Source organism: Canis lupus, chromosome 9 (assembly GCF_011100685.1).
Source record: "Canis lupus familiaris isolate Mischka breed German Shepherd chromosome 9, alternate assembly UU_Cfam_GSD_1.0, whole genome shotgun sequence".
NCBI lineage: Eukaryota > Metazoa > Chordata > Mammalia > Carnivora > Canidae > Canis > Canis lupus.
Window position 1 is genome coordinate 4,903,437 of NC_049230.1, and position 26,795 is coordinate 4,930,231.

General features: G+C 42.5%; 1 protein-coding gene across 1 annotated transcript; it reads right to left on the bottom strand.

Annotated features, from left to right (window-relative positions):
* On the bottom strand, positions 1–26,745 carry MFSD11 (major facilitator superfamily domain containing 11). Its single transcript, XM_038546507.1, has 13 exons — positions 26,313–26,745; positions 25,710–25,765; positions 24,514–24,621; positions 23,099–23,178; positions 22,884–22,980; positions 21,629–21,687; positions 20,756–20,900; positions 16,117–16,157; positions 8,960–9,025; positions 7,253–7,378; positions 4,150–4,324; positions 3,340–3,475; positions 1–2,711 (listed from the first exon to the last, which is right to left on the bottom strand). The coding sequence occupies exons 1-13, from the start codon at positions 26,406–26,408 to the stop codon at positions 2,547–2,549; spliced, it is 1,350 nt and encodes a 449-aa protein (XP_038402435.1). The 5' UTR covers positions 26,409–26,745; the 3' UTR covers positions 1–2,546.
* Between the last annotated feature and the right edge of the window lie 50 nt (positions 26,746–26,795).

The following is a 26,795-nucleotide window of genomic DNA, read 5'->3' on the forward strand; positions in this document are numbered from 1 at the left end:
TACAAGTATAAAAATTAAACTCTTTATTTCATTGTCACATTTTAACTCAAATATGAAAAAAACTTAAAAGATGAGCTTATTGTTACCCATCATCTAAAGATCCCGCCAAGATCGACACTATTTATAGACATTAAAAATAAAAAAAAAAAACTGAGTAAAACCAAAATTCCAGGAAACACAATGTGAGTACAGAACTTTGAGTATGATTGTACGTATCTGTGGGATGCAGTCATGTTTTTGACTATGAATCTCATCCTATTTCATTTCCTTCTTGACAGAGTTACCAGGAATCCTCCTAGTGGAGACAATATGCTACAGCTTTCTTGGAGGAAAGTATGCTGTGTCATTAACAGAAGCTACTTAACCTCTTGCCAGCCTCGTTTTGCAGATCCATTATGAGCAAATGGAGCAAGAGCCCAGGAGGAGGAGTGATGTGGGAATGCGGGGCCCACTGTGAGCTTAAATATAAGAGAGTTTAAGCCTGGTATGATAAGCAGCCTCGTAAGATGGTCCAGAGAGAATCCTTGACTCCTGGTGCTAACCCCTTGTGTAATCCCATCCAGAACTAGTGACTTGCATCTAACAAAGAGAATATAGCAAAAGTGATGGGATGTCACTTTTGAGATTAAGTTACAAAAGACTGTGACTTCTGTCTTGCTAGCATTCTCTGGCTTTTCTTGCTTGCTTTCTTTGATGAAGACAGCTTCTATGTTGTAAGCTGCCCTGTAACAAGGAACAGAGGGTGGCCTTTGGCCAACAGCCACGAGAAACAGAGATCCTTAACCAGCAGCCTGCAAGGAGCTGACTCCTGCCAACAACTGCAAGAGTGAGCTGAGAAGTGGGTCCTTTCCCAGTTGAGCCCAGCCCAGCTTTGGGAGAGATCCTGACCCGAGGATCTAGCCTAGTGACACTGATTCCTGACTCATGGAACTGTGAGTGTTTGTCATTTTAAGTAGCTAAGTTTTGGGGTCATCTGTTATACCATGATAGAAAATACACCTGGGTAAGCAGTCACGTGCTTACAGAGACAATAAAACCATTTGTATTAATTCTGCAATAGCATTTACAAATTATTTATACAGGATCAACAAACAACTGAGTTTATCTATCTCAACTTTGAAAAAGAAAACCAAAACTTTATACAACCTGGAACAAGAGTTTGGTGCTCCACACAAACTAAATTTCTCTAAGGAGTCTAGGTAACTACAGTTTCCTGACTCCCTGCAGTATACATGCCATCAAGTCTGAAAATCACATGCTACTGAATTTCTTCAGATTTGTAGGCCAACTATAAAAATCTCCAAATTTCTATTAGGTTTAAAAAAAAAAATAGAAAACAAGGTATTAGCTGTCCTCCTGGCTGAATTTACCTTGCTCTAAAACTCATCATTTGTACAGGTAAATATCTTAGGTAAAAGTGAGCTCTCCCATTCATAAGAAATGTCCAAATAGGCAAATCCAGAGACAGCAGGGTAGTGTTTGCTAGTGCCAGGCCAGACAATGGGGGATGACTGCTAAAAGGCAGGGGTTTCTTTCTGGGGTGATGAAAATGTTCTAGAATTAGATCATGGTGATGGCAGTACAACCCTGTGAATATACTTAAGAAGAAACATTAAATTGTACACTTCAAAATGGTGAATTTCATGGTTTCTGAATTATATGTCGATTAGAAAGAATTTGTAAAGCAAGCTCCTACAGAGGAAAGTGAACATGTCCATTTAAACATCCCTCCAGACAGTTATGCTGCATCCCCAGACACACATGAGGAATGGTGTCTGCTCTGTGACAGAGAGCAACCTGCAACCATGCAACAGCTTACATGTACCTCCTTTCCCCTTTTTTTGCATTGCATCTTCTAGGAAAATACTAGCAAAAATCCTCTCTGGTAAATATGTGTTGTTGTTGTTTTAAAAGAGTTTTTGTTCGTTTACATGTTAGATTCATTTTTAAAACTTTAGACAATTTTTACCTCATTTTATAATTAGCTACTCCTTGCTACAAATGACAAGGTAGGAAAACTCATCAAACCAAAATGTTAAAGAAGGAAGAAAGTGCAAACCTTTTCAAATATTCCACTAAGGCATCTCACAATTTATTGAAATGTCGTTCACAGACACATACGTGGGGTGGGCATATGCTCCCTATTACTACATGGTAGCACACACCCATGCCCAGCAAGAATCTTCATCTGCCATACGGCCTAGTGTTCTGAATCAGGGCAGGATCTTTCAATGAGAACAGGAGGGCGAAGAAAACATTTACACTCTAGAACATGATTATAAGGAACTCGACACATAGGAATTGAAAAACATTATCTCTGAACGATTATAACTGACAGAACAAGTTTCCCTTATTCTGCTTGTTTTAAATAGATAATATCTGTAAACTTGAACACCAACCCTGGCAGATTGAGCAGTCTTAATTCTCTGATCTTCCTTCCTGAACAACATCCAGCACTCCGCGGAAAGGAAAGGTGGCTTCTTCAGCCGAGTTTTCGCTCCGCCACGCCACCAGAAGCTGCGCCCCACCTCTTGGGCGCCCCAGGGTCAAATGCTTCGGTAGTCAGAGCCCCGGGCTACGATGGCAGCGGCGGCCCACTCCACGGAGAAAAACGAAATGGTCCCAAAGAACCCAAATATCACCATGACCAGGAGTTGCCAGTGAAGGAGAAGGTAGTTACTGTAGAAGAATGCCACGGCCGCACAGATGGACTGAGAAGAAACAAAACAGGTCAGAAGATGTGCACAGAGGACCCCACCGTGCCCCAGCGAGCCCTGCCACCCTCGGCACCGCCCAGAGGGAACTCTGTCAGTCACCAGCTCACAAATGTGCAAAGGCCAGCAACAATCAAGTAAGCGGCAATCTGGTATTGAAAACAGTATTTTGTGGGGCGCCTGGGGGGCTCAGTCAGTTAAGCATCTGACTTTGGCTCAGGTCCTGATCTCAGGGTCTTGGGATCGAGCCCCACATCAGGCTCCCTGCTCAGCAGGGGGAGTCTGCTTCTCCCTCTGCCCCTCCCCCAGGTCATGCATGCCCACTTGCTCTCTGTCTCAAATAAATAAAATCTTTAAAAATAAATAGATCAAATAGGATTTTGTGAGAAACTCGGTAATGAAATAACATCACCCGGCCAGAAACCTGTTTATCTACAGGACAAAGGGACTCTGGTACTTAGACAGAAAGGCTCTAATCTGAGCACTGAGACCAGAATGAAAAATATCTTACACAGCAGGGGAAAGAAAATCACACCCCTTGCTGCTTCTGAAGTCCAATCAGAAACGCTTTAAAGGATGCCCCGACTCTCATTTGGGAACGATCAAGAACACAGTGTTGGCGTACCTGCACAAATTTGAAGACTGCAAAGGCTGGCGCACTGTCTTCAGAGTAGAGAAACCCTAAGATACTAAGCAGCTGGGTATTGAAGCAGCTGTCCCCAAGGCCCAACAAGAAGCTGCAGAAGATGGCAACTTCTTTGCTGCAGAAGAGGAAAATGAACTTAGGAGGAGCACTCTTAACAATATTTGTTAGAGCCGTCTCAAATGTAAAAGCAACTCCCCCATTAGAGCATTTCACTCACACATTATAAACACTAAGAAACAAGAAGAAATACCAGACTCCATGGAGTAACAATTTATGCTCAAATGCACTCACCGTGACAGTCTGAGCAAACTCTGGTCTATGAACTATCTGGGAGCAGACAAAGGGTTCGGGCAGGGACGCCCTTGCATGGTGGATCTGGACATAAATTCTACATCTATAATGAACTGGAGTGGAGTGGAAGAAAGTAAGATCCTCAAAACGGACATAACCAACTGTGAATGGACGGGACGGCCTACCCTCTCCTCACTGTTCTTCACTGCTCAGAATGCAGACCTATAAAATCACATCAGATACTTATATGCTCTGTCATAGATCAAGAAAAAACACTGAGTGGGCTGAAAGGTTAAAATCGACAATTACAAAAATAACTTGGGATTCTCTATGAGCTCCTGCTTAAACTAATTCTGGCTTATTCATTTAACATTTGACAGATGACCTTATAGAGAGAACAGACTTTCAGAAAATGATTAACTGCTCCATTCTGAATATCTAGCCACCCATTACCTCCCACCCTTCTTTAAATTACTAGAAAAATGACAGTCACTATACCTGGATTTGATGTAAGCACTGCTATCGGTTCCTTCAACAGGAGCAATAGGGGCATCCCCAGGCATATTGAGAAATATCAAATAAAAAGCTACAAAATGCACCAGGATGCCCAACAACACAACTGGATTTCTACCAAAACGATTATTCTTGCTCAGCAGGCCAAAGAGGCTTCCACCTACAGAACCAACGAAGTAGAGAAGAGAAAAACCCAAGGCCAGATTAATAAATCAAAATTTTGGTTCTCTGAAAAAAAAAAATAATTAAAACAGATAAGCCAACAATTAATTTAATCAAGGGAAAAGCACAAATATTAAAAATAAAAAATAACCACTGAAACAGAAGAAATTTAAAAAATCAGAACAGACTTCTGGGTCAGAGGGGTAACGAGGAATGGATTTACCACCTGCCAAAAAAAGTAGTACCAAAAATCTGAAGCAATAATTTTGAAGATACGAGATACCAGACGACAAAGGGCAATAATTTCTCAAAGAGGAAGTGAAGGAGGTGAGCCCAGCTGCAGGTCTAGAGAGAAGCTTAGCTGGGCTGCAGGGAGGGAGAGTGTGGGCAGGTGGACCCATAGCCCCTGAGTGGAGGACATGGGGCTGAGAGTCCAAGGATACCTAGGTGGCTACAGAGTTCCAGAATGGGCTATCAGAAAGGAAAGCTGCACAGAGACAATTCTAGAAATCTACAGCTCTGAGGCTTCCCTAAGTGCTGACTGGCACATACTGTGAGTAAATTAACAGAGGCCCGAGAAAGAACAGTCCAGCAGGATTAGATGTATTAGTGCCACACTCTGGGCTGGGAAAAGTGCCTCATCCCCCTGGCCAGACAGGATATCTTATGACTCACAGGCACTGTGCACAGAACGGTCTTCCCTCAACAGCGAGGAAGATTTAGCCCTCGTCTGAGCACTTCTCTGGTCCTGTCCAACAAACCTTAAAAGCAAGCCCTGAAAGAGTCATACTGTTTCCAAGTAAATGAACTGTAGCCAAGAATAAAGCTCACGAATATTTATAAGAATATAAAAATGTCCAGCACCCCACAAGGTGAAGTTCACAAAGTCTGGTATCTCAAAGTACCTTCTTTGCCTAGTACCTCAGGCAAAGAAGCAGGAAAGCAGGCCCCATTGAGGAGAAAAAGCAGGCAAACGTGGAGTTATCATATGACCCAGCAATTCCAGTGCTAGTTATATATCCAAAGGAAGTGAACACGTACCTTCACATAAAAAATATATATACATGTGTCCACAGCAGCATTATTTATAATGGCCAAAAAGTGGAAACAACCCAAATGTTCATCAAATGATGGACGGATAAATAAAATGTGATATATCTGTACAATTAAATATTGTCCACTGATAAAAAATGTATTTTTTAAAGTATGTTTTAAAGAAATGAACATTTCTTTTTTTAAAGAAAGCACATTAGCAGTTGCCTGCAGAAGGGTAAGAAAAATGTACTAAAATTAGATTGTAGGGATGACTCACAACCTGTGACTATACTAAAAAACACTGACCCACACATACACTTTAAGGGGGTGATGTATATGGCATGTGAGATACATTTCAATAAAGTTGTAAAAAATTTTAAAAACAACCCAGAACGATTACAGATACTAGAATGGGCAAAAACATCACAATAATTACTATAACCATATTCTACATAAACACCTGGTACGGCTCCAGGTGTGGGCAATAAAGCAGGGAAAGAAAAGGCTGTCTGCTCTTGTCAACATGCTGATCACCGCGGGCCACTCCAAGGGTCCTAGGAGGGTTTATTGTCTATGTTCTCCCCTAAGGCCAGAAGCTCCATGTGGGCAGGGAGTCTCAGTCATACAATGGAGGCATAAGTATGTGATGAATTGGTAAGTTCCTCCTACAGGATGGTATCCAACACACTGTTCCAGGGATCGAGCCAGTGTGGCTGACGGACGAATACCTGCACGCATGGTGCTGAGCACCATGAGTGGGACGAAATGTTCAATTACTACATTGTATACCCGAAACTAATATCATGCTGCATGTTAACTAACTGGAATTTGAATAAAAAAACATTAAAAAAAAAAAAAAGGAATACCTAATGTGGTACAGTAAAAATCCATGTTGGTCTTTGCCTTGTCCCTCCTCCTCCCTGGCACAGAGCTCCTAGGACCCTGGGAATGTCCTCAGTGACAGGCGTGTCTTCTGTTTGTTCTCTATTACTCTTTCCCGACCATACCAGAGCTTATGCAAATGAGATGATTGCTGAGGGGGGTTTAGGGGTGGACTTGCTAGCTTCAGGATGGCTGCTGGTTGCCAGAAGGACCAAGATTTACTTAGAGGGTTGGAACCCTCAGTCCCAGCCCCTAAGCTCAGGGCAGGGGAGAGCGTTGGAGATTGAGTTCAATTGCCATTGGCCAATGATCTCATCACCTTTGCCTCTGTAATGAAATGTCCATAACCACCCCTAAATGATGGGTTTGGAAGAGCTACCCTGATTGGTTGGTTGAACATATCCACATACTGGGAGGGTAATATATCCTGACTCCACGGGGACACAGGTTCCTGTACTCGGGACCCTTCTGGACTCTGCCGTATGTGCCTCCATCCGGCTATTCACTTGTATTCTTTATAATAAGCTTTAACAGTAAATATAGCATTTTCCTAGAGGTTTATGGGAACCTCCAAATTCGTAGCCAAGTCAGACAGAAATGTAGGTAGCCTGGGAACCTGGGATTCTTGGCAAGTGGCATCTGAAGTGAGGGCATCTTTATGGGACTGAGACCTTGGGCCTATGAAGTCTGACAGAAACTCAATACTTAGAAGTTCGAAGTGACTTGTCTCACTGGATCTCCAGTTTGTGTCAGAGATTCAGAAGATACTTTCCCTAAGTATTTTAAGAAAAAAAGCTGGAAGAGACTGTATGTTTTCCTATGTATGGTTTTGTCTGTGAATTATATGGCAAACATAGTTTTCTTAGAACGATGATCATAAAAAAAGACATACCTGTCTGGGTGAAAATAAGCAAGGTAATTAAAATTCAAGGGTAAAGAGGTGAAGTACACTTACAATATCTATAACTACAACAAAGTGATTTCATGCAAAAACGCTTTTTTAACAAACCTAAGATTTCTCCAATGCCAATGAAAATGCCAGAAAGTCCAATGAGGCTCTTCTCTTCTGTTCCAAATTTATTTACAGCACCAATACACGTTCCGTAGACACCAGAAAAGAAAGTCAATTCCAGACCTAAGGAAAAAAATCAGATTTAATTATATATTCACAATCTCCATTCCTGGTTTTTCCTCATGGCTGGCAGAATTATATACGTACACAATAAAATTCATTCAGCCTGACATGTTACTCCCCCCAAGCAAATCAGTTTTATGCTATCTAGCTGATGAAATGGAATTAACCTCAAAATGGCAGTTGCCATGTATTTCAGATAAAAATACACAACTCAAATAAGCAAAGACAGAAGAGTGTCTTTGCTCTCTGTCTTAACTCTTCTGTTAAGTCCTTTGGGCACCTGGGTGTCTTCAGTAGGTTAAGCACCCAACTCTTGATTTCAGCTCAGGTCATGATCTCAGGGTCCTGGGATCCAGCCCCACATGGAGCTCCAAGCTTACTGTGGAGTCTGCTTGAGATATTCTCTCTCCCTGCCCCGCCCCCGTCCCTCCCCCAGAGACACACACACATGCTGTCTCTCTCAAATACATAAATTAATCTTAAAAAACAAAAACGATTCTCTGTGTGGAGATGGATGGACAGAGGGCGGCACATATGTAAAGTCTGTACTAGTGATTTCTAAAGTGTTTGTTACCCTTATTAACAGCTCTCCAAGGTTAATAGGAATGTAGGTTTGGCAAACCAATGCATACCATCCACCTTGCTTAAAGGCACAATGTTTTCATTAAACTCTTTTTCCCAGAAAAATAAGTTTTAATAATTAGGGTTAAAAAATTAAGACTAATCAGTAGAAGGTCTTCTACATTCCTCAATGCTACAAAAACTTTCTGAATTTTAAAGATGTTTACCATTTTTTCTATTTCTCAAAAAAAGATGCTCATACCTATAAGGCAAATAAAGGCAAAAGTAATCGCTGGCACATTATAGCACTTTTTTCCCTTAACACTTATTTTTTAATTTACTTTTTTTTCTTAACTTTTTAAAAAGAAACCAATCTCATCATTCTGAAGATCTGAGAGTGCTCCAACGACCCAGGGTAAACCACAGAGCTCATTCCACTTCATTAGGAAGTATATGAATCTATAAAAACTCACAAGGTTACTCAGGATTATTTTTTGTAGTGTTCCATTTTGCCCTAAAGTCATCAGTTGTGCCTCCCAGGGTTCAACCCTTGTGCAGAATCCTCCTACACTGAACTTGGGCTGGCCCTGTGATGTGTTTTAACCAATGAAATGCAGAGGAATAAGGCTCTTGCCAGGGCTAAGCCTGAAGAAAATCTGGTAGCTTCTCCTTTTGCCCTTTTTGGTGCACTTGGCCTCTAAGCCATCTGGCCTTCCTGCCAGGTTGGAAGGAAGGGATCATGTGGGAGGGGGTCATGCAGCCACGGAGACAACGTAGACACAGAGACGGAGAGACCCCCAGCCTTGCACTTGACCCCTTCAGACATGCAAAGGGAACTATTGGGACATTGTGGCCCCAGCTGCCTCTAATAGGACCCATAAGAAACCTCGATTAAGACCATCAGAACCACTCAGCTGAGCCCTGTCAGTACACAGAACTATGGGAAAGAATCACGCAGTGGTTGTTTTCCACCCTTTGTCATAAAGTAGCCACAGAAAACCCCATCATTAATCCCATTACCTGTATAAGCAGTTGTAATGCTAAGGAGGAGCATCTCCTTGGTGACACACAGCTTAAGAGATTTTCCTGTAATAAAGAAAACAATTCAGGAGTGCTTAATTAGATCGTACTTACTCAAACAAAAATCCTAAAACATTTACTTAACCCGGACACCCCTTGTCAGTAACGCCAGTAGACAAATACAGTGGCACTGAGGTTAAGGATTCAGATGCTGAAGAGATGAACAAAATCTGCCCTGTAAATAATGTGTTTATTTCAACGGCTTCAATACATTCTAGAGTGGCCTTTCCCCCACCATATTCTCCAGCTTGAATTAAAAGAAAAACAAAAACTAAAAACCATGGAATAGAGAAAAGAAATAGAATCAAATAAAACATGACTCTTTCAACAGACTTGACCAAGGGTTAGCCTAAGGGAGTCCATGGCTGGCAAAGCAATAACATCTCAGAGGAACGAGAGGGCACAGAGCGACTTGAAGACTGGACTCCAGATCGTCACCGAGGGAGCTTGCTGACCGCACAGAGGCTGCCACACCATTTCCTGTGATTCTCAGTTCTCTGGATCTGAGGACCGAAACTTCAGTTCTGCATATTTGCTTATGACTACTTTAACATCTATTTTTATGCTGTTTGATATGGTGGAAATCAGCAAAGGAAAATGCATGTCTAAAAACTGCACATTTTAACTATCTCTTTGAACCTGCTTACATTTCATAATTTAAGGCCACAGATTTAAACTACTCCTAAGTGAATAGCGGATCCAGGTTTTTTAGTTCTTGCTCAATTGCTGACTACAGAAGTTACACAAGACACAAATGCTCTGTCCTGAATTTCGCCACATGCAGAAGAGGGTATTTTTTTTATCTAACCTCACTGAAATGTAGTAAGACTAAATGCAGTATGACATTTTCACCATTTTCACGAAAAAATATATGACCAATATGAAGTTTATTTTTATTTTTTTAAAGATTCTATTTATTTATTTGAGAGAAAGAGAGTAAGAGAGAGCACAAGCAGGGGAGGGAGAAGCAGGCTCCCCACTGAGCAGGGACCCTGATGTGGGGCTCAATCCCAGGACCCTGGGATCATGATCTGAGCCAAAGGCACCTGACTGAGCCACCCAGGCACCCCTGGTCAATACAAAGTTTAAAACAATATTTTTAATTTTAAAAAATGACATTAGCAAACCATGTTTGTTTTTGGATAATCAGAAGATTTTGTTTTATAGATTTTATTTATTTATTCATGAGAGACACAGAGAGAGAGAGAGAGAGGCAGAGACACAGGCAGAGGGAGAAGCAGGCTCCATGTCGGGAGTCTGACGTGGTACTTGATCCCAGGTCTCCAGGATCAGGCCCTGGGCTGAAGGCGGTGCTAAACCACTGAGACACCTGGGCTGCCTAATAATCAGAAGATTTACAAAAAGGAATTTTAAAACAACCTAGAATAATACTATTATGGTGACTACCTATTGTCATACATTCGTCCAAACCCATAAAATGTACACCAAGAGTGAACCCTCATGTTAAACTGTGGACTCTGGGTGGTGATGCGATGTGTGAATGTAGCAGGGGCATCAACGGTGACAAATGCGCCACTCTGGTGGAGGAGGCTGTGCATGTGTGAGGGGCAAGGGAGCATTGGAGAACTCTCTTCCTCAATTTTGTTGTGAATCTACAACAGCTCTAAAAAGATGATAGAAACAACAACACAACATCATCTAGGTACAGAAATAGACAAAATGATCCTAAAATTCATACAGAAATTCAAGGGGCCCATCATAGCCAAAACGATCTTGAAAAAGAACAAAGTTGGAAGGTCACACTTTCCAACTCCAAAGTTTGATAGTCATCAGCGGAGCATGGTACCAGCATAAGGACAGACACATGCATCTAGAAATAAACTCTTACATTTACAGTCAATTGATTTTAGACAAGAGAATCAGCACAATTCAATGGGGAAGATCAGTCTTTTCAGCAGGACAACAGGTGGCACGGGCAGAGGAATGCAGTTGGACTCCTACCTCACAACATACACAACAATGAACTCAGAATAGATCCCAGACCTAAATGTCAGAGTGGAAACTAAAACTCTTAGAAGAAAACAGGAGCAAATCTTTGTGACCTGGGGCCAAGCAGGACCTCAGGACAACAAAAACACATGCACAAGGTAAAAATCAAAAGGTAAATCAGTCTTCTTCAAAAATTTAGAACTTCTGTGCTTTAGGAGATACTATCCAGAAAATGAAAAGCCAACCTAAGGAATGAGAGAAAATATTTGCAAACCCTATATGAGACTTTTATCTAGAATACATAAAGAATGTTTACAACTCCATAATAAAATGACAACCCATAAAAAATGGGCAAAGGACTCGAGTAGATAGTTCTCTAGAGACATGATGCAGATGACCACAAGCACGTGAAAATCTCCACACCCTTAGCCATCAGGAAAATGCCAATCAACACCATGAGACACCACTTTACACCCACTGGGACAGCCAGAATCAGAAAGACAGATAAGGACTCAAGGAGGTGGAGAAACCGGAACCTTCAGACACTGCTGCTGGGAGCGTAAAATGGTGCAGCCGCTCGGGAAAACATTTGCTGGTTCCTTAGAAGCTTAAACAGCAACCACAGACAGAGCAATCCCATGACTCCTAGATACACACACAGAGATGTGCAGATGTACATCCACACAAAAACCTGTACACGGATGTTCACAGCAGCATTATTCATGATGCCTACAAACACTCCATTCTTTGTAACATGCCATAACATGGATGAGCCTCAAAACCACGACCATAAAACCAAAACCATAAGTAAGAGGAACATGTCACAAAAAAGCACGTATAGCACAATTCCATGTATATAAAATAATATCCAGGTCAGGAGAGGCAAGTCTAAAGACAGAAAGAGGGTTAATGGATGCCTAGGGTGGTTAATGGATGCCTAGGGTGAGGGATCGGGGTAGTGGAGAAAATGGGAAGTGAATGTTAATGGGTATAGTAATCTCTTCTGGGGTGAAGAACAAGTCCTATAATTGACTGTAGTGATGAATGCCCAACCCTGTGAATATACTAAATGCCAACGAGTTGTACACTTAGATCGTACAGTCTGTGAATTACATTCAATAAACCTATTCTATTAAGAGAAAAAGTATAATCTAACAGTTTAATGGATTTCCTTCCAGATTTTAAAAAAAAAACTTAATAGAAACAAAATTCATTATATATACTATTTTAAAATTTGTTTCCACATAATAAATATTTTCTAACATTCATCAAGATCATTTTAATGGCTAGAATAATCTCTTGTATAGACGCACTGATGCCTTGTTATGAAATATTTCAATTACTTTCAGTTTCTCACTAATACAGATATCTTAGCCATTAAATCTTGACAAAAATTCTTAATTATTTCCTGAGGATAATCCTATTAGTGGAATTGTCAGGATAAAGACACAAACATTTCTAAGGCTTCTGATATTTGCTGACAGATTGTTCTTCAGAAAATAATATATCTTCCTATCAGCAATGTGGTCTTATGCCTATAAGTACATACTCCCGATAACATGGACAAATATTTTTATCTTTTAAAATTTGATGGAAAACTTTCAAATTTCCATTTCTCATTCTTAAGCAAATGTCTTCCCTATCATTTTAAGTCTATTAGGTTGTTGTTTTTTAAGATTTTATTTATTTATTCATGAGAGACAGAGGCAGAGACACAGGCAGAGGGAGAAGCAGGCTCCCCACAGGGGGTCTTATGTGGGACTCGATCCCAGAAGCCTGGGATCACATCCTGAGCTGAAGATGCTCAACCGCTGAGCCATCCAGCTGTCCCCCATAGGTTGTTGACAGTTAGACGTTTTATATTTTAAGCAACCAAAGGGCACCTTTTCTCTTAATGTTTGCATAAGTTGCTTTTACAAGGCTTTTCTCTAACCGGTTTCTTGGATTACTTTTCTAGTTTCATTTTTACATTGAATCCAATTGCATTGGAATGCAAGAAGATATAACATTCGAGTCTATTTTCCTATACACTCCACTCTCTAACTTTATTTAAGAATCTCTTTTATTGTATTTGTAGTGTTATGGACATGGGACTGATTCTAGAAACCCCACTGCTCTTTGTATTCCAAAGTGTTCAAATGAATTCATGATAAATGTTAATATTTATTAAAGGAAAGTTCTCCTTTTCAAAAACTCTCTTGGCTGTTCTCAGTTATTTTTTTTTTAAATATATATATATATTTTTTTATGATAGTCACACAGAGAGAGAGAGAGAGGCAGAGACACAGGCAGAGGGAGAAGCAGGCTCCATGCACCGGGAGCCTGACGTGGGATTCAATCCCAGGTCTCCAGGATCGTGCCCTGGGCCAAAGGCAGGCGCTAAACCGCTGCACCACCCAGGGATCCCTAAAAATATTTTTCTATTTATTTATTCATGAAAGACAGAGAGAGAGAGAGAGAGGCAGAGACACAGGCAGAGGGAGAAGCAGGCTCCATGCAGGGGGCCCGACGTGGGACTTGACCCCGGGACTCCAGGATCACACCCTGGGCTGAAGGCGGTGCTAAACCGCTGAGCCACGTGGGCTGCCCCTATTCTCAGTTATTCTTCCGGATGAACTTCAGAATTGTTTCCTCAAGACCAAAAAATAAATTTTTAAAAATTTTCTAGAATTGGAGCACCTGGGTGGCTCAGTGGGTAAAGCATCTGCCTTTGGCTCAGGTCATGATCTTGGGGTCTTGGGATCAAGCCCCAAGGAGGGCTCCCTTCTCAGCAGGAGTCTGCTTGTCCTTCTCCCTCTGGACTTCCCTCTGCTTCCACGTGCACCCATTCTCTCTCTCCCTCTCCCAAACAATAAAATCTTAAATTTTTTTTTTCTAGAATCCCATCAAACATATGCATTTGGTTAAAAAATGAAGTGCTCTTGGGACGCCTGGGTAGCTCAGTGGTTGAGCATCTGCTTTTGGCTCAGGGCATGATTCTGGAGTCCTGGGATGGAGCTCCACATCGGGCTCCCTGCGTGGAGCCTGCTTCTCCCTCTGCCTGCATCTCTGCCTCTCTTTCTGTCTCTCTCATGAATACAATCTTAAAAAAAAAAAGAAAAAGAAAAAGAAATGACGTGCTTTTCAGATAATCAGAAGCCTTTTCTGTACAACATGCACCACAGCATCAACAGAGGGAATGTGATGATTAATAAAAAATGAAACACAGCTCCCCACCCCACAGACAGATTATTTAAAGCTTGGACAGTCTGCTTCCTGTCTTCTCTTTGGCTTGTTACCTCATTACCTCACACTCCTCCCAAGGGCCCAGGAACCAGCTCCTAAATTTTCCTGCCCTGTAGCACCTTACGCAACTTGCCTCTTTGGCTGTTCCTTCTTTCTCCCCATTCAAACTAGATGGTTCAACATCCTATCACTCCAGCACCCAGTGGAGCAACCAACTAGTTCTATGGTGAAACCATGTGGCCTCTGCTGTGTTAGTGCCTCATTTTACAGAAAGAGAAGTTGAGACGAAGTTCATACATCCAGGAAAGACACCCTGAATCTGGTTAGTATGAACAGGCAGCCAGGGAGATCGGGGGTTTGGTAGTGGTGTGGCGGAGGCTGCATCAAGCCTTACCAAGGCTGGACGGATCATTTCATAAAACTGGAGGTCATCAATCTCCCTTTCCTTGACTCCGTGGCTCACCAAGTAAGCCAACGTGGCTTTCTAGGCCAAGAAGGGAACACCAAGGGAAAATCTATGAAAGGGCTCACTAAAAAATATTAAACAGCATCATAAATAGCTAAATTGAGATTTCTGTGGTTTGTTTTGCTTGAGCCCTTTCCCCTTTGGTCCCTCTGATCAATAACGGGACTTGTGACAAATGCGTTTCTAGGCCTGCAAAGCTCAAAGCTGGACCTTTGACTGTGGTGACCTCCCATCTTGTTGGGAGACAGTCTGGCTACATCCTTTTAATTATACTGTATCATTACAAATGTGTTCTGGAAACATAAGAAATACATATAATAAAAGCCTGATTATGGGACAGCTAAGTGGCTCAGTGGTTGAACATCTACCTTTGGCTCGGGGCATGATCCCGAGGTCCTGGGATCGAGTTCCACATCAGGCTCCCTGCAGGGAGCCTGCTTCTCCTTTTGCTTATGTCTCTGCCTCTCTCTGTGTGTCTCTCATGAATAAATAAAATCTTAAAAAAAAAAAAAAAGTCTGATTAAACAGCCCAAACAATAATATACTATACATTGGGAACTCAAGACTACCACACCCATAAGCCTTTTCTAGAAAATGAGGAATTCTTGACTATAAGTTGGGTGCTTTTTGTCATCTGACTTAGGCCATGGCTGCTTAGAACAAGAATTGGCACTCTAGCCCAAGGCAACCTATAGTCTAGCCACAAGCACAGAAGTGTATAAGGCCCAGGAGCCTAACTGAAACAACATGACCCCAAAAAACTGCATCCCACTAGATAGTCATCAGATTCTCTCTCTTTGGGAGACAAAGAGACTAAGAGAAGCAAAGAACTGGCCCATATCAGGCCTTATGAGAACTGGAAGCCATGCTTGCTGGTTTCAGAAGGAACAAGATGGCCATAATGGGAATCGCTGGCCTGGCCTGTCACAGTTTGGGCTCAAGTCCCACCTTAGCCATGTACTAGCTATTTGACCCTGGGTAGATAATTTCTCTAAGCCTCAAACTTCTCTTCTATAAAATGGAGAGAATGGTAGGCCTGTGTTCTAGGACACTTACAGAGTGGTTTTGAGAATAATACAAAAGAAACGTAGAGGGAGGTTTAGCGAGGAAGAACCCTCCACAGACAAGCCTAGCTGTTCTTCCCAGTGAGTTCTAAGGAGATGGTTTGTGTGTCCTCACTGGCTGGTGTAAATTAGCTCCAGCCCCCAAGCTCTCCGCACCTCCCTGTACCTCCCTCACAGGGCCCTAGGCCAGGCAGTCAGTGTACCATCCGTCCTGTGCGGCCCCCAGTTACAGAGACACTGACTGAGAAAACTACCGCCCTGCAGTGGGGCATACCTGAAAACACGAAAACCCTGGGGGATCGTCAATCCAGAGTTACCAGGGAAGGGGGTAAAGGCAAACGCTGCAGGTGTTCCTGAACAGGTCTCGCATTTCAGACACAGAAAATACTTACTAAAGGCATCTACTGCTTTTCCCATAGTGCTCTGGGCAGACCTGAAAAAGTAAAACAAAAAGTGTTTTCTTCTGAAAACTGAAAAGAGAACAAAAATGCGATATTTTCATTGACATTCATCAAAGTTCTGTTCCCTGCATAGTCTGGCAAATATTTCCACTGCCTGCAATGCTCCTCGCTCCAGGGTGTCCCGATGGGACCCTGTCCTGGCTTCAGAGAATGAGGTGAAAGTGCCACCTGTGTGGCTCTTTATTAACAAACACCATTCTCTCATACTAAGTTGACAGCACAGATGCATGCCTGTCCTTTGCAGAAAGGATACTTCTGGCGGAACAGAAATCTCCTCCACCCTGCTATTCTCATACTGTAAAAACAGTTTATAAGAACTCCATTTCCCTCTATTCTGACTCCTTCAAAACTCAGTTGTGCAGTGTGAAAACTCTTCAAAAGCAATACCAGCACCTGTGCTCCACAGCTGGGTGCCAGAGAAGCTACAGGTCAACAACATGGGCTTCAGGGTCTGCGCTGTGCTTTGCCACTTACCAATCATACGGTTTTAGACAAGTTACTTCATGCCTCTAAGTTTCACTTCCCCGTTTATAAAATAGGGGCACTACCATGTAACTGGAAGAATTTAAAGCGGCCATGTAGTTTAAGTATAGTTGTTAACTACGATTACGGTAAAGATATTTTTTTTAAAGATTTTATTTATTGATAGAACGAGAGAGAGCATGAGCACTAGGAGAAGCAGATGGAGAGGGAGAGGCAGACTCTCTGCTGAGCAGGGAGTCTAATGCGGGACTCGATCCAGGACCCTGGGGTCATGACCTGAGCCGAAGGCAGACACCCAACCCACTGAGCCATCCAGGTGCCCCAGTAAAGACATTTTTTAAAAGATTACAGCCAATAGGGTAATACTCATTCCTCTGCCATCTTTACATACTATTATTCACAAAAAAGAAAAAAAAAGAAACCTCATGGAGATATAGGTGACTTATATATATGAATTAGCGACACAAAAAGGTAGTCTGTTTTAACCAATAGGAAAACCCTTTCTTCCTCACCATAAAAACTCACGTTTTCCCTGGAAGCAAAAACTCTGGACTCCCAAGTAACCGACAGTTCTCTTGTAGTTGGGGTAGGATCAGGTGTAGGATTGTCGTATTTTACGTTTCGGACCCCAGATAAATAAGTAGGAACTGTTTTATATACTCTATAGACTATGAAAATACAATCAAGCCAGCCAGAACTCAGGTGCAAATCACTCCCAATTCAATTCAGTGAGATATTAAAGGGAACCATTTCTAGAATCCTACTAGATGGTCCCTGAGGCCTGCAAGGATGGAGGGGGCAGAGTGAGATCACTGTCAAGCCCTCTTAACACCCTCCCATCTCACTCCTAGCTTACCTCTTTAAGGTCTCAACTTTGAAGGGTAGCAGAAGGTGCCACCACAAACACGCCACTTTGGTATATGGATTATGTGAAGCTGCAGGCACTCGAAAAACAGCAAATGTGGGGACAGGCTTTCTCTAAATCCCCTCATCTGCCTCAAGACAGATCCTCCAAAAGCAACTCAACTGTTATACATCACCTCTGGGAGTTTCATCAAACAGGAAAGATTGACTCTTGTCACAAGAGAGGAGACCAGATATCAACAGTGTGTCACAAACTATCACGTTTCCCATCTAGTCTCCTAAGGGTCTATTCATCTTTCCAACAAATCATCTACTCTCCCTTAAGAGGCCTGCATCCCTCCTCCCCTTTCCCTATTTAGATGGCATATAAAATCTAAATTCTAAGCCATCCTGGAGAATTACTCATTTTCCCCTGGGTTTCCTTCATGTATACACGAGGCATATGTGCTAATAAACCTCTGGGTACTTTTTCCCTCCTTAATCTTTATTACAGGGGTCTCAATTAAGAACATAGGAGAGTGAAGGGAAAAAAAGTGTTTTTTAAAAGATTTTATTTATTTATTCATGAGAGACACACAGAGAGAAAGAAGCAGAGACACAGGCAGGGGGAGAAGCAGGCTCCATGCAGGGAACCCAACATGGGACTCGATCCCGGGTCTCCAGGATCACACCCCAGGCCAAAGGCTGTGCTAAACCGCTGAGCTATCCGGGCTGCCCAAGAGAGTGAAGGGAAAATTATCTTTCATCCCCTACAACCTAAATATTACCTCCTCTCTTTCTCTCCCTCTGCCTCCATCTCAAGACCCTGAGATCGTAACCCGAGCCAGAAATCAAGAGTCAAATGCTCAACTAAGCCACCCAGATGCCTCCCTTAGATGGCTTCTAATCACACTAAGAATAGAAGCTGCAGGGACACATAGGTGGCTCAGTGGTTGAGCGGCTGCCTTCAGCTCAGGGCGTGATCCCGGGGTCCTGGAATTGAGTCCCACGTCAGGTCCCCCGCAGGGAGCCTGCTTCTTCCTTTGCCTGTGTTTCTGCCTCTCTCTGTGTCTCTCATGAATAAATGAATAAAATCTTTAAAAAAGAAAAGAAGCTGCTGTCCTGCCATAGTCCTGCTCCCAGAACTAACTCTCTGTCTACTGCAGATGATCCTACTTCCACTCCCTCCCTGTGCTGAGTCCCACGGCCTCCCTGCAGCCCTGGCACTCACCACACTCCTTCCCACCACCTGGCCTTGGCAATGGCTTCAGTGAGCCACCTAGCCCTCCATCACCACTCCTCCTTAACACTTACTTTGCAGTTGTACATGTGTATTGTCTATACCCCCTCTAAAATTAAGTGGCACAAGAACGGGGACTTATCTGTCTTGTTCACTGCTGTACCCTCAGGTTTAGAAGGGGGCTGGCACAGAGTCTGCACTATTTATAGAATAAAAACAAGGAAGCTTCAAGTCTGGGAAATAATTCAGGAAGAGAATATGCTAAAATGACTGAGCAATACTCCTCAGCACTGTACCTTACAGTTATATGATCCACTGTCTATCCACAAAGTTCCTTGAAAACAAGGATGGGCTGTTTTTGCACAGTACCAACATCCGACATTTACTAAACCAACAGGTGTTTTAATTTTTGCTGAATCTGTGATATTCCTCTTCAAAGATTCCTTTCCCAATATTTGTTAGTTTATGATAAAAACCATATACACATGGTTTACATTATATATACGTATCATCTTAATACATATACATAAATACAAACACATTTAACCAAAGATTAACACCTCTCTTTTGCTTTAAACAAACTTAGTGAAATTTTGAATGCTTAATGATCCCATAGCTGGACAATTTTAGGCCTTTTTGAGAATGACAAGGTGACACAGAATGCTCAATGCTGTTTTAACAATAAATGAAAAGCTATAATGGGTGCCTGGATGGCTCAGTGGTTGAGCATCTGCCTTCAAGCTCAGGTTGTGATCCCAGGGTCCTGGGAATGAGTCCCACATCAGGCTCCTTGCGGGGAGCCTGCTTCTCCCTCTGCCTGTGTCTGCCTCTCTCTCTGTGTCTCTCATGAATAAATAAAATCTTAAAAAAAAAAAAAAAGCTATAACATCATCTTCACAATTTACTGATTCACAAAGCAAAAACAAAACTGGCAAAGATTTCTCATTCCCCGTTCCTCAGACCTCGATACTACCCGCAGAGATATCATCTGTGATGTTTTAGTTTTACTTATAATTAAAACAGGCTCAAGGTAATGTACAGTGTTTTTGAAGAATAGAGCACTGTATACCTGTTTCCCCATTTGGACTACTCTGGAAGAGCATCCATGTAGGTTAGTGAAAAAACCCATCACAGTACAGAAGGGCACGGGTGTGACTGAGGATCTTCTGTGACAGCTGTGGATAGCCCCGTCACTCACCTATACCACATGCATGGGGACATCTTAGGGCTGGACCAGAGAAACCATAACTAAGGGCAAAGACTGTCTTCTATTTAACTCTATAAGCCCTTATCTTTGTATATTAAAGCACACAGGAGGCCAGCTGAATTGAAAGAAGAAACTGAAGCCCAGAGAAATAAGGGGATTATGGCTAATGTCCAGGGTCTGACAACGTGTTAGCCACAACCTGGGGTTCTGGCTCAGATCTCCTGTAAGCTTTCCCCTGCCTCTCCCTTCTTTTCCCTTCTTCCGCCCCACAGCTCCCCATCTTCTTTCTCATATGACTGGCTTTAAAACCTCTCCCTCAGGGCGCCTGCCTGGCTCAGTCAGTAGAGGCTGCAACTTTTTTTTTTTTTTTTTTAAGATTTTATTTATTGAGAGATAGAAAGAGAGAGCACCCATGCACGTGTGTGTGCATGAAGGGGGCAGGTAGAGAGAAAATCTTCAGCAGATCCCCCCTCCCCGCTGAGCAAGGAGCCCAAGGAGGGGCTCAATCCCATGACCCTGAGATCATGACCTGAGCTGAAATCAAGAGTCAGATGTTGAACCCCTTAACTGGCTGAGCCACCCAGTGGCCCTGAGCCTGCGACTCTTGATCTCAGGGTTGTCAGTTCGAGCCCCACGATGGGTGTGGAACCTACTTAAAATAAATAAATATAAACAAAGCTTTTATCTAATGTCTGCCCAATCCTGGATGAGTTAGGGCCACAAATGGTTAGTAATCTCTACACTACATCCACTCAGAATATATTTTCAAATAAAAAGGAATGTTGCCAACTTCTTACTCATTGACTTCCAGGTCCTGGTCATCAGAAGACTCATCTTCTCCCAAGACATTTTCAGAATCTGGCTGTCGAATGAGAAAGAAAAGAACTGTCCCCACAAGGCTAATCACTGTCAGGGCAATAAACACTGTTCTTCGATCACTCTCTGGAGGAAGAAGAAAAAAAAAAGCAGATAGCACTGGACACGCAAACAATTCCAGACTTAGCATATGTTCAGAGGTGGTTTAACACCATCCTAGAATTTCCTTGTTAAATGTTTACTTTATTGCATTAGTGAAAATCTCAAACAAGAAACACCACCACCCAGAATACCTCCACCTTTGTCTTACAGTTAAAGAAATACTAATAAGCCAAAAGAAAAACAGCACAATAAAGTAATCATTCTTTTAACCAAAGAAGCATACAGACAAAACAAGGGTTCAAAAGTCTAACAGGTGGGCAGCCCGAGTGGCTCAGCAGTTTAGTGCCGCCTTCAGCCCAGGGCCTGATCCTGGAGACCCGGGATCAAGTCCCATGTCGGGCTCCCTGCATGGAGCCTGCTTCTCCCTCCACCTGGGTCTCTGTCTGCCTCTCTCTGTGTCTCTCATGAAAAAATAAATAAAATCTTAAAAAAAAAAAAAAAAGTCTAACAGGTGACTGCTCATACATAGCATAACCTTCTCTTCTACCTTGAGATGCCGCCTGAAGTGTAGTCGTAAACTAAAACCCTAGCTTAATAACATAAGAGAAAAAGTTACTAAACACTGAAATCTGAGAGGACTTAAGGCAGCAAGGTTCATTAGGACCATCTGAACAGAGCAATAATGGATATTTTTGGAGAAACTATTATTATCCTTTGACATGTGTGAATAAAGCGAAGCGAGTAACACAAACCTGATATTTGAGTTTTTCCTTGCCAAGCAAAATATATGTAGAGATTTCCAAAGAATAAGCTGGAGGAAGAAAAGGAAGAATAGAACGCTGAGGGTTTATTTCCATATTTATAGTCTTTACAGCAGTTTTTCCATCATTTGTTAAAGAAATTTTTAAAGCATATGTGACTTTAAAAGTATCTACCTGTCTTACATCATTTAAAAGTATCGACTCCACCCTCTTTCTGAAAAAATGACCCAGATGGAATTGTTTCCTTCCACGTGATGGTGACCTGATTCAGAACCACCCTTCAAAGACTTGACTCGCTTTGAAACATGTGATTTATTGGGACCTGGAAATGACTACTTGGAAACAAGGTTATGCTACTTCTCAAAGGCTATATTTTAAAGAATCTATGGGGAGAGGGAATCCATGATTCAGTTACCTGCATCTAATTAGATACTTTAGCATACTTTCCCAGAGAAGGAATCATTCACTTACACTCTGGTTTCTTAATATACACCCCCTTACAAATGAAACACCCGCGTTTATAAAGACATATTGATACCACAATTTTAGGCAATATCCACAAGGATAAATCCTCAGGACAGATACAATGACAGAATGACAGTTTTTGTTTTTTACTGAGGATATATATAATATGCTGTATCATTCAGCATTGATAGAATTAATCTCACTTTTTTTTTAAGTTCATTTATTTTTAAGTAGTCTCTACACCCAATGTGGGGCTCGAACTCATGACCCTGAGATCAAGAGTCATATGCCGCCCTGACTGAGTCAGCCAGGCACCCCTCACTTTTAAATTTTAATATATTCGTTAGTAGCTACCAGATGCAGCTCAGTGGGAAGGATGTGGTCTTTGGAATCCAGATAAGGATGGTTTAAATCAGATCAGTTACTTCACTTTTAAGCCTCTGTTTTCTCATCTGCAGAACACAGATAATACTACTACTGGTCTCATGAGGCAGTGAGGATTACTGAGATTTAGTAATGAAGCCAAAAGTCCCTGCCTGAAACATAGCAGATGCTAAGTACGTTATGGTTAACATTTTTTTCTCCGTACTAATCATGAATCCCAGTGAGGCAGATCCATGCATTTCATGCAATTCTGTAAAACGTTAAATCTGCATCATATGCAGCTAGGAACTCAAGTTACCAAACACGGAAGACAGGAATTTTCAACACAACAAAGATCTAAAAAAAATGCTGAGACAAAAGAATTAAAGAAAAGACTGAGCTGCAGAAGGATTATTACCTAGATTGTAAGAGTGCCCAGAAAATTCCACTGTTTCTCCCAATTGTGTGCTCATCTGAATTTATTGTCAGGCAATTTCCTTGTGCTGTCCAAAGCACTGAAATTCAAACCAAAAGTTTGTCAAGGGAATGAAATCACTTAGCTTCACACACTAAACACACGATATTCTTAAATAAATTCCAGAACACAAAGAAAATAAACATCGAGATGCTTACCGGCAGCTGCAATTCCAATGAAAACAGAAGCTGTGTAGAAGGACCATGGGAGAGGCTGGATAAAAACGGCAATGTACATGCTAAAATGTAACAGGTCAACGCATTACGGTCAAACAATACCTCATACAGAATGCCAATTATGCCTTCTAGGAATCGATTCTGAGGATTCTCTTTTTTTTAAAAGTCAACCTGTAAATGACTTCTCCAGTGTTGCGGGGACGGGGGGACAAATTTCACCTACTCATTTCTTAATTCACTATTCTGAATTTGTGAGATCGGACATAGAACAAGGGTTTGCCACGGGCCTTTGCCAATAGTTCAGCACGTGCTGGGACTGTAGTTCTATGACCCAGAAAAAAAGCTTAAATTATCTCGGTTGAGGGCGGCCCGGGTGGCTCAGCGGTTTAGCGCCACCTTCAGCCCAGGGCGTGATCCTGGAGACCAGGGATCGAGTCCCATGTCAGGCTCCCTATATGGAGCCTGTTTCTCCCTCTGCTTGTGTCTCTGCCCCTCTCTCTCTCTCTCTCTCTCTCTCTCTCGTGAATAAATAAAATTTTTAAAAAGTTTATCTCTGTTGAATTCCTGTTAATCAATTTGATATAAAATAAGATTATTCCATGGGAAATCCAAATTTTTTCAACTCTCATAGAAAGAGATTTTGAGATGCTATTCCTATTAATAGTAAAATCACAGCAAGTATGCACACACGCCATCACATTAAAACAATATGGTAATCCCTGGGCATCAAGGAGAGAACCAAATCCCTAAAATACTGCCTGCATTCGGGACACCTCGGTGGCTCAGCAGTTGAGCATCTGCCTTCGGCTCAGGGCATAATCCTGGAGTCCCACATCAGGCTCCCTGCATGGAGCCTGCTTCTCCCTCTGCCTCTGCCTCTGCCTCTCTCTCTCTGTGTATCTCTCATGAAAAAATAAATAAAATCTTTAAAAAAAAATACTGCCTGTATTCTATTCAATCCAAATCAGCAAATATATATATATATATATATATATATATATATATATATATATATATATCTTTTTTTTAAGGTTTATTTATTTATTTATGATAGACACAGAGAGAAAGAGGCAGAGACACAGGAGGAGGGAGAAGCAGGCTCCATGCTGGGAGCCCAACGTGGAACTCGATCCCGGGACTCCAGGATCACGCCCTGGGCTGAAGGCAGGCGCTAAACTGCTGAGCCACCCAGGGATCCCCTATTTTTTTTTTCTTTTAAGTGACCTCTGCACCCAATGTGGGGTTCGAAACTACAACCTGGAGATTGAAAGTTATGTGCCTTTTTGACTGAGCCAGCCACACACCCCCAAGTCAGCAATTTCTTATGAAAAGTTTACTATATGCTTGAAAGGCGCTGAGGGTGTTTGAATTAAATGAAAGAAAATCACATTACTCACCTGTAAAATAAACCACTTGCAAACATAGAGAGCTGAGGTCCTACAATGGCCACCACTGATGGTGTAATCAAATTGGAAGCGGAGAACACTCCATAAATAATTGCCATGCTGTACACATAAAACATTAAAAGGAAAAAACAAAACTCTTGAATCACGGTCTCAAAAGTGCATTTTTTTCAAATATACTTAGCATCTATAGATTTTTCTTTACCATAAGCATTGATTTCTTTAGCCAGAATTAACAATAATGCTATCAGTAAGCTGAACCCTACACTGAAGTTTTCACTTACACAAAATCCTTACGTCTCATCAAATTTCCCTTTGAATCAGCTTGCCTTGGACAATACGCTTTTAGTGAACAAGTAAATTATGACAGCTAACATAGAACATATAACAAACACAGAGCCAACTGTTTTATGTATGTTTGGAATTGGAAGACAAAGCTCTACAAAAAAAAAAAACTGTGGTATTATTATCAATCATCTAAAAAAAAAAAAAAAAAAACCCAGAGGTTAGCATCCCTCTATTCTCAAATGTCATATACAAGATTAGGTTTAGGATACGTAACAAAGAACCAAATAAGAGCTGTGGGGAAAGGGGGAATGGTCAGCATCTTATAGTTAATGACAGAGAAATTAAGAAACCCGTGTTTATAGCCATGTGTGCATTACATTCCCAGCTTCAATCATATGTACTGACTCATGAAGGCCTTTTAACTTTTCATTTTCTCTATGTCTAAAACTGGGACAAAACATCTCAACAAAAATCTAAAAGCTCCCGGTGACAGTATGTTAATCGTTACGAAATTACAAAGACGGGAGGACTAATGTTTCAAGAACCCTATAAAACATGCTGTTTAGGATTGAGAAGATGTAATTATGACAATACTTGGGTGTTTGTTAAATGCCAGGCACTGTGCCAAGAGCTTTATATGCATTACCTGAGCAAGGAAACGGGGCTCAGAGAAGCCACTGGCCTAATGCAACACGGTCTTATGTCCCGAAACCAGGATTCCAAACCCGGTGTTTAATTCTTCATGAAATCTAAACTCATCACCGTTATTGCGTTCTCCCAAGCAGCCCAGATGTGGAGACAAGACAACTCCTAATTCAACCACAGTATTAAGGCCGGAGATTCTGAAGATTTGGGGGGACTACTGTCATACATGAAGTAAAACCAACCATAGAGTACAATACCTGGTATATCCACTGCCGTGAAAATCTGTGCTATTTAAGCTCCTGATGACGGTTTGCTGCGTGGAAGACAGAGCTCATCAGTGAAAACATTCTGCAGTCTCCCTCCCCACCAAAGTTTGTCTCCGAGGATGGAGAAGGAAGCACCTGGCAAAGTGAAAATCAAGATACTCCGTGCTTCCCGTTGGGAAGTCGGCTAGGAGACAAGCGGAAAGAACAGGAAAGGGGCAAACCGAGGCCCGGGGAGCGCGGAAAGCTGGGCCGTAGCTACGCCTTGAGGCTTCCTTCTCCTCAATTGTCCCAGCACTAACGTGGACCTTAATGCAGGCACGAAATGACAGGTCAACCTGCAGACCCCAAGTCAGGTCAGAGGAATAAGCGGTAACTGCTCGACACCCTGACCCGATGCAATATTTACTACAAACCATCTGACACGTGAAACCAAACTGAAGCACAGAAAGCCAGGACAGGCAGGTGGGAAGATAGGAGGTGCAATTTCAGCGCGCTGCTAGGTACGATGACTGTTTATTATTGGGGTTTTTTTTGGGGGGGGGGGGGGGCGTTAGGAGAGGCACTTCGGAAGACGGAGAACAAATCCCAACTCACCGCCACATTCCCACAAGTTTGAAAGGCGGTGAACATAAACATAAAGGCAACTCCTAAAATAATAATGTTGAAAAGCTTTTTGGATTCCGGGGACATTGTGGCTCGGCTGGGCCGGAGGTCAGCAGCTCCTCGGGGCGAAGCCGCTGACGATCCTGGGGAAGGAGACGAGGCGGTGACAAGAGGCGGCAGATGCACGAGCCAGGCTGCCAGCGGTGCGCGTCCAGCTCCCGGATCAGAATCGCGGCCCGAGAGTGGACTCCTCGCCACGGGCGGCTAGGACATTCCCAGGACCCGATCCGAGCAGGGGCAGGCCCGCCGCCCCGAGAGGCGCCAACCACTTCGCGGCTCCAGGTGGAAGGGCCTGCCCGACGGAGGAGGGGGCCAAAGACGAGGTGCAGCGGCCGGCGCGGCCCCGCCCGCCCGGCCGGCCCTGACTCACCACGGGTCAGGCGACCCGGTCACCTGACCGCAGCCTCCGCGCCC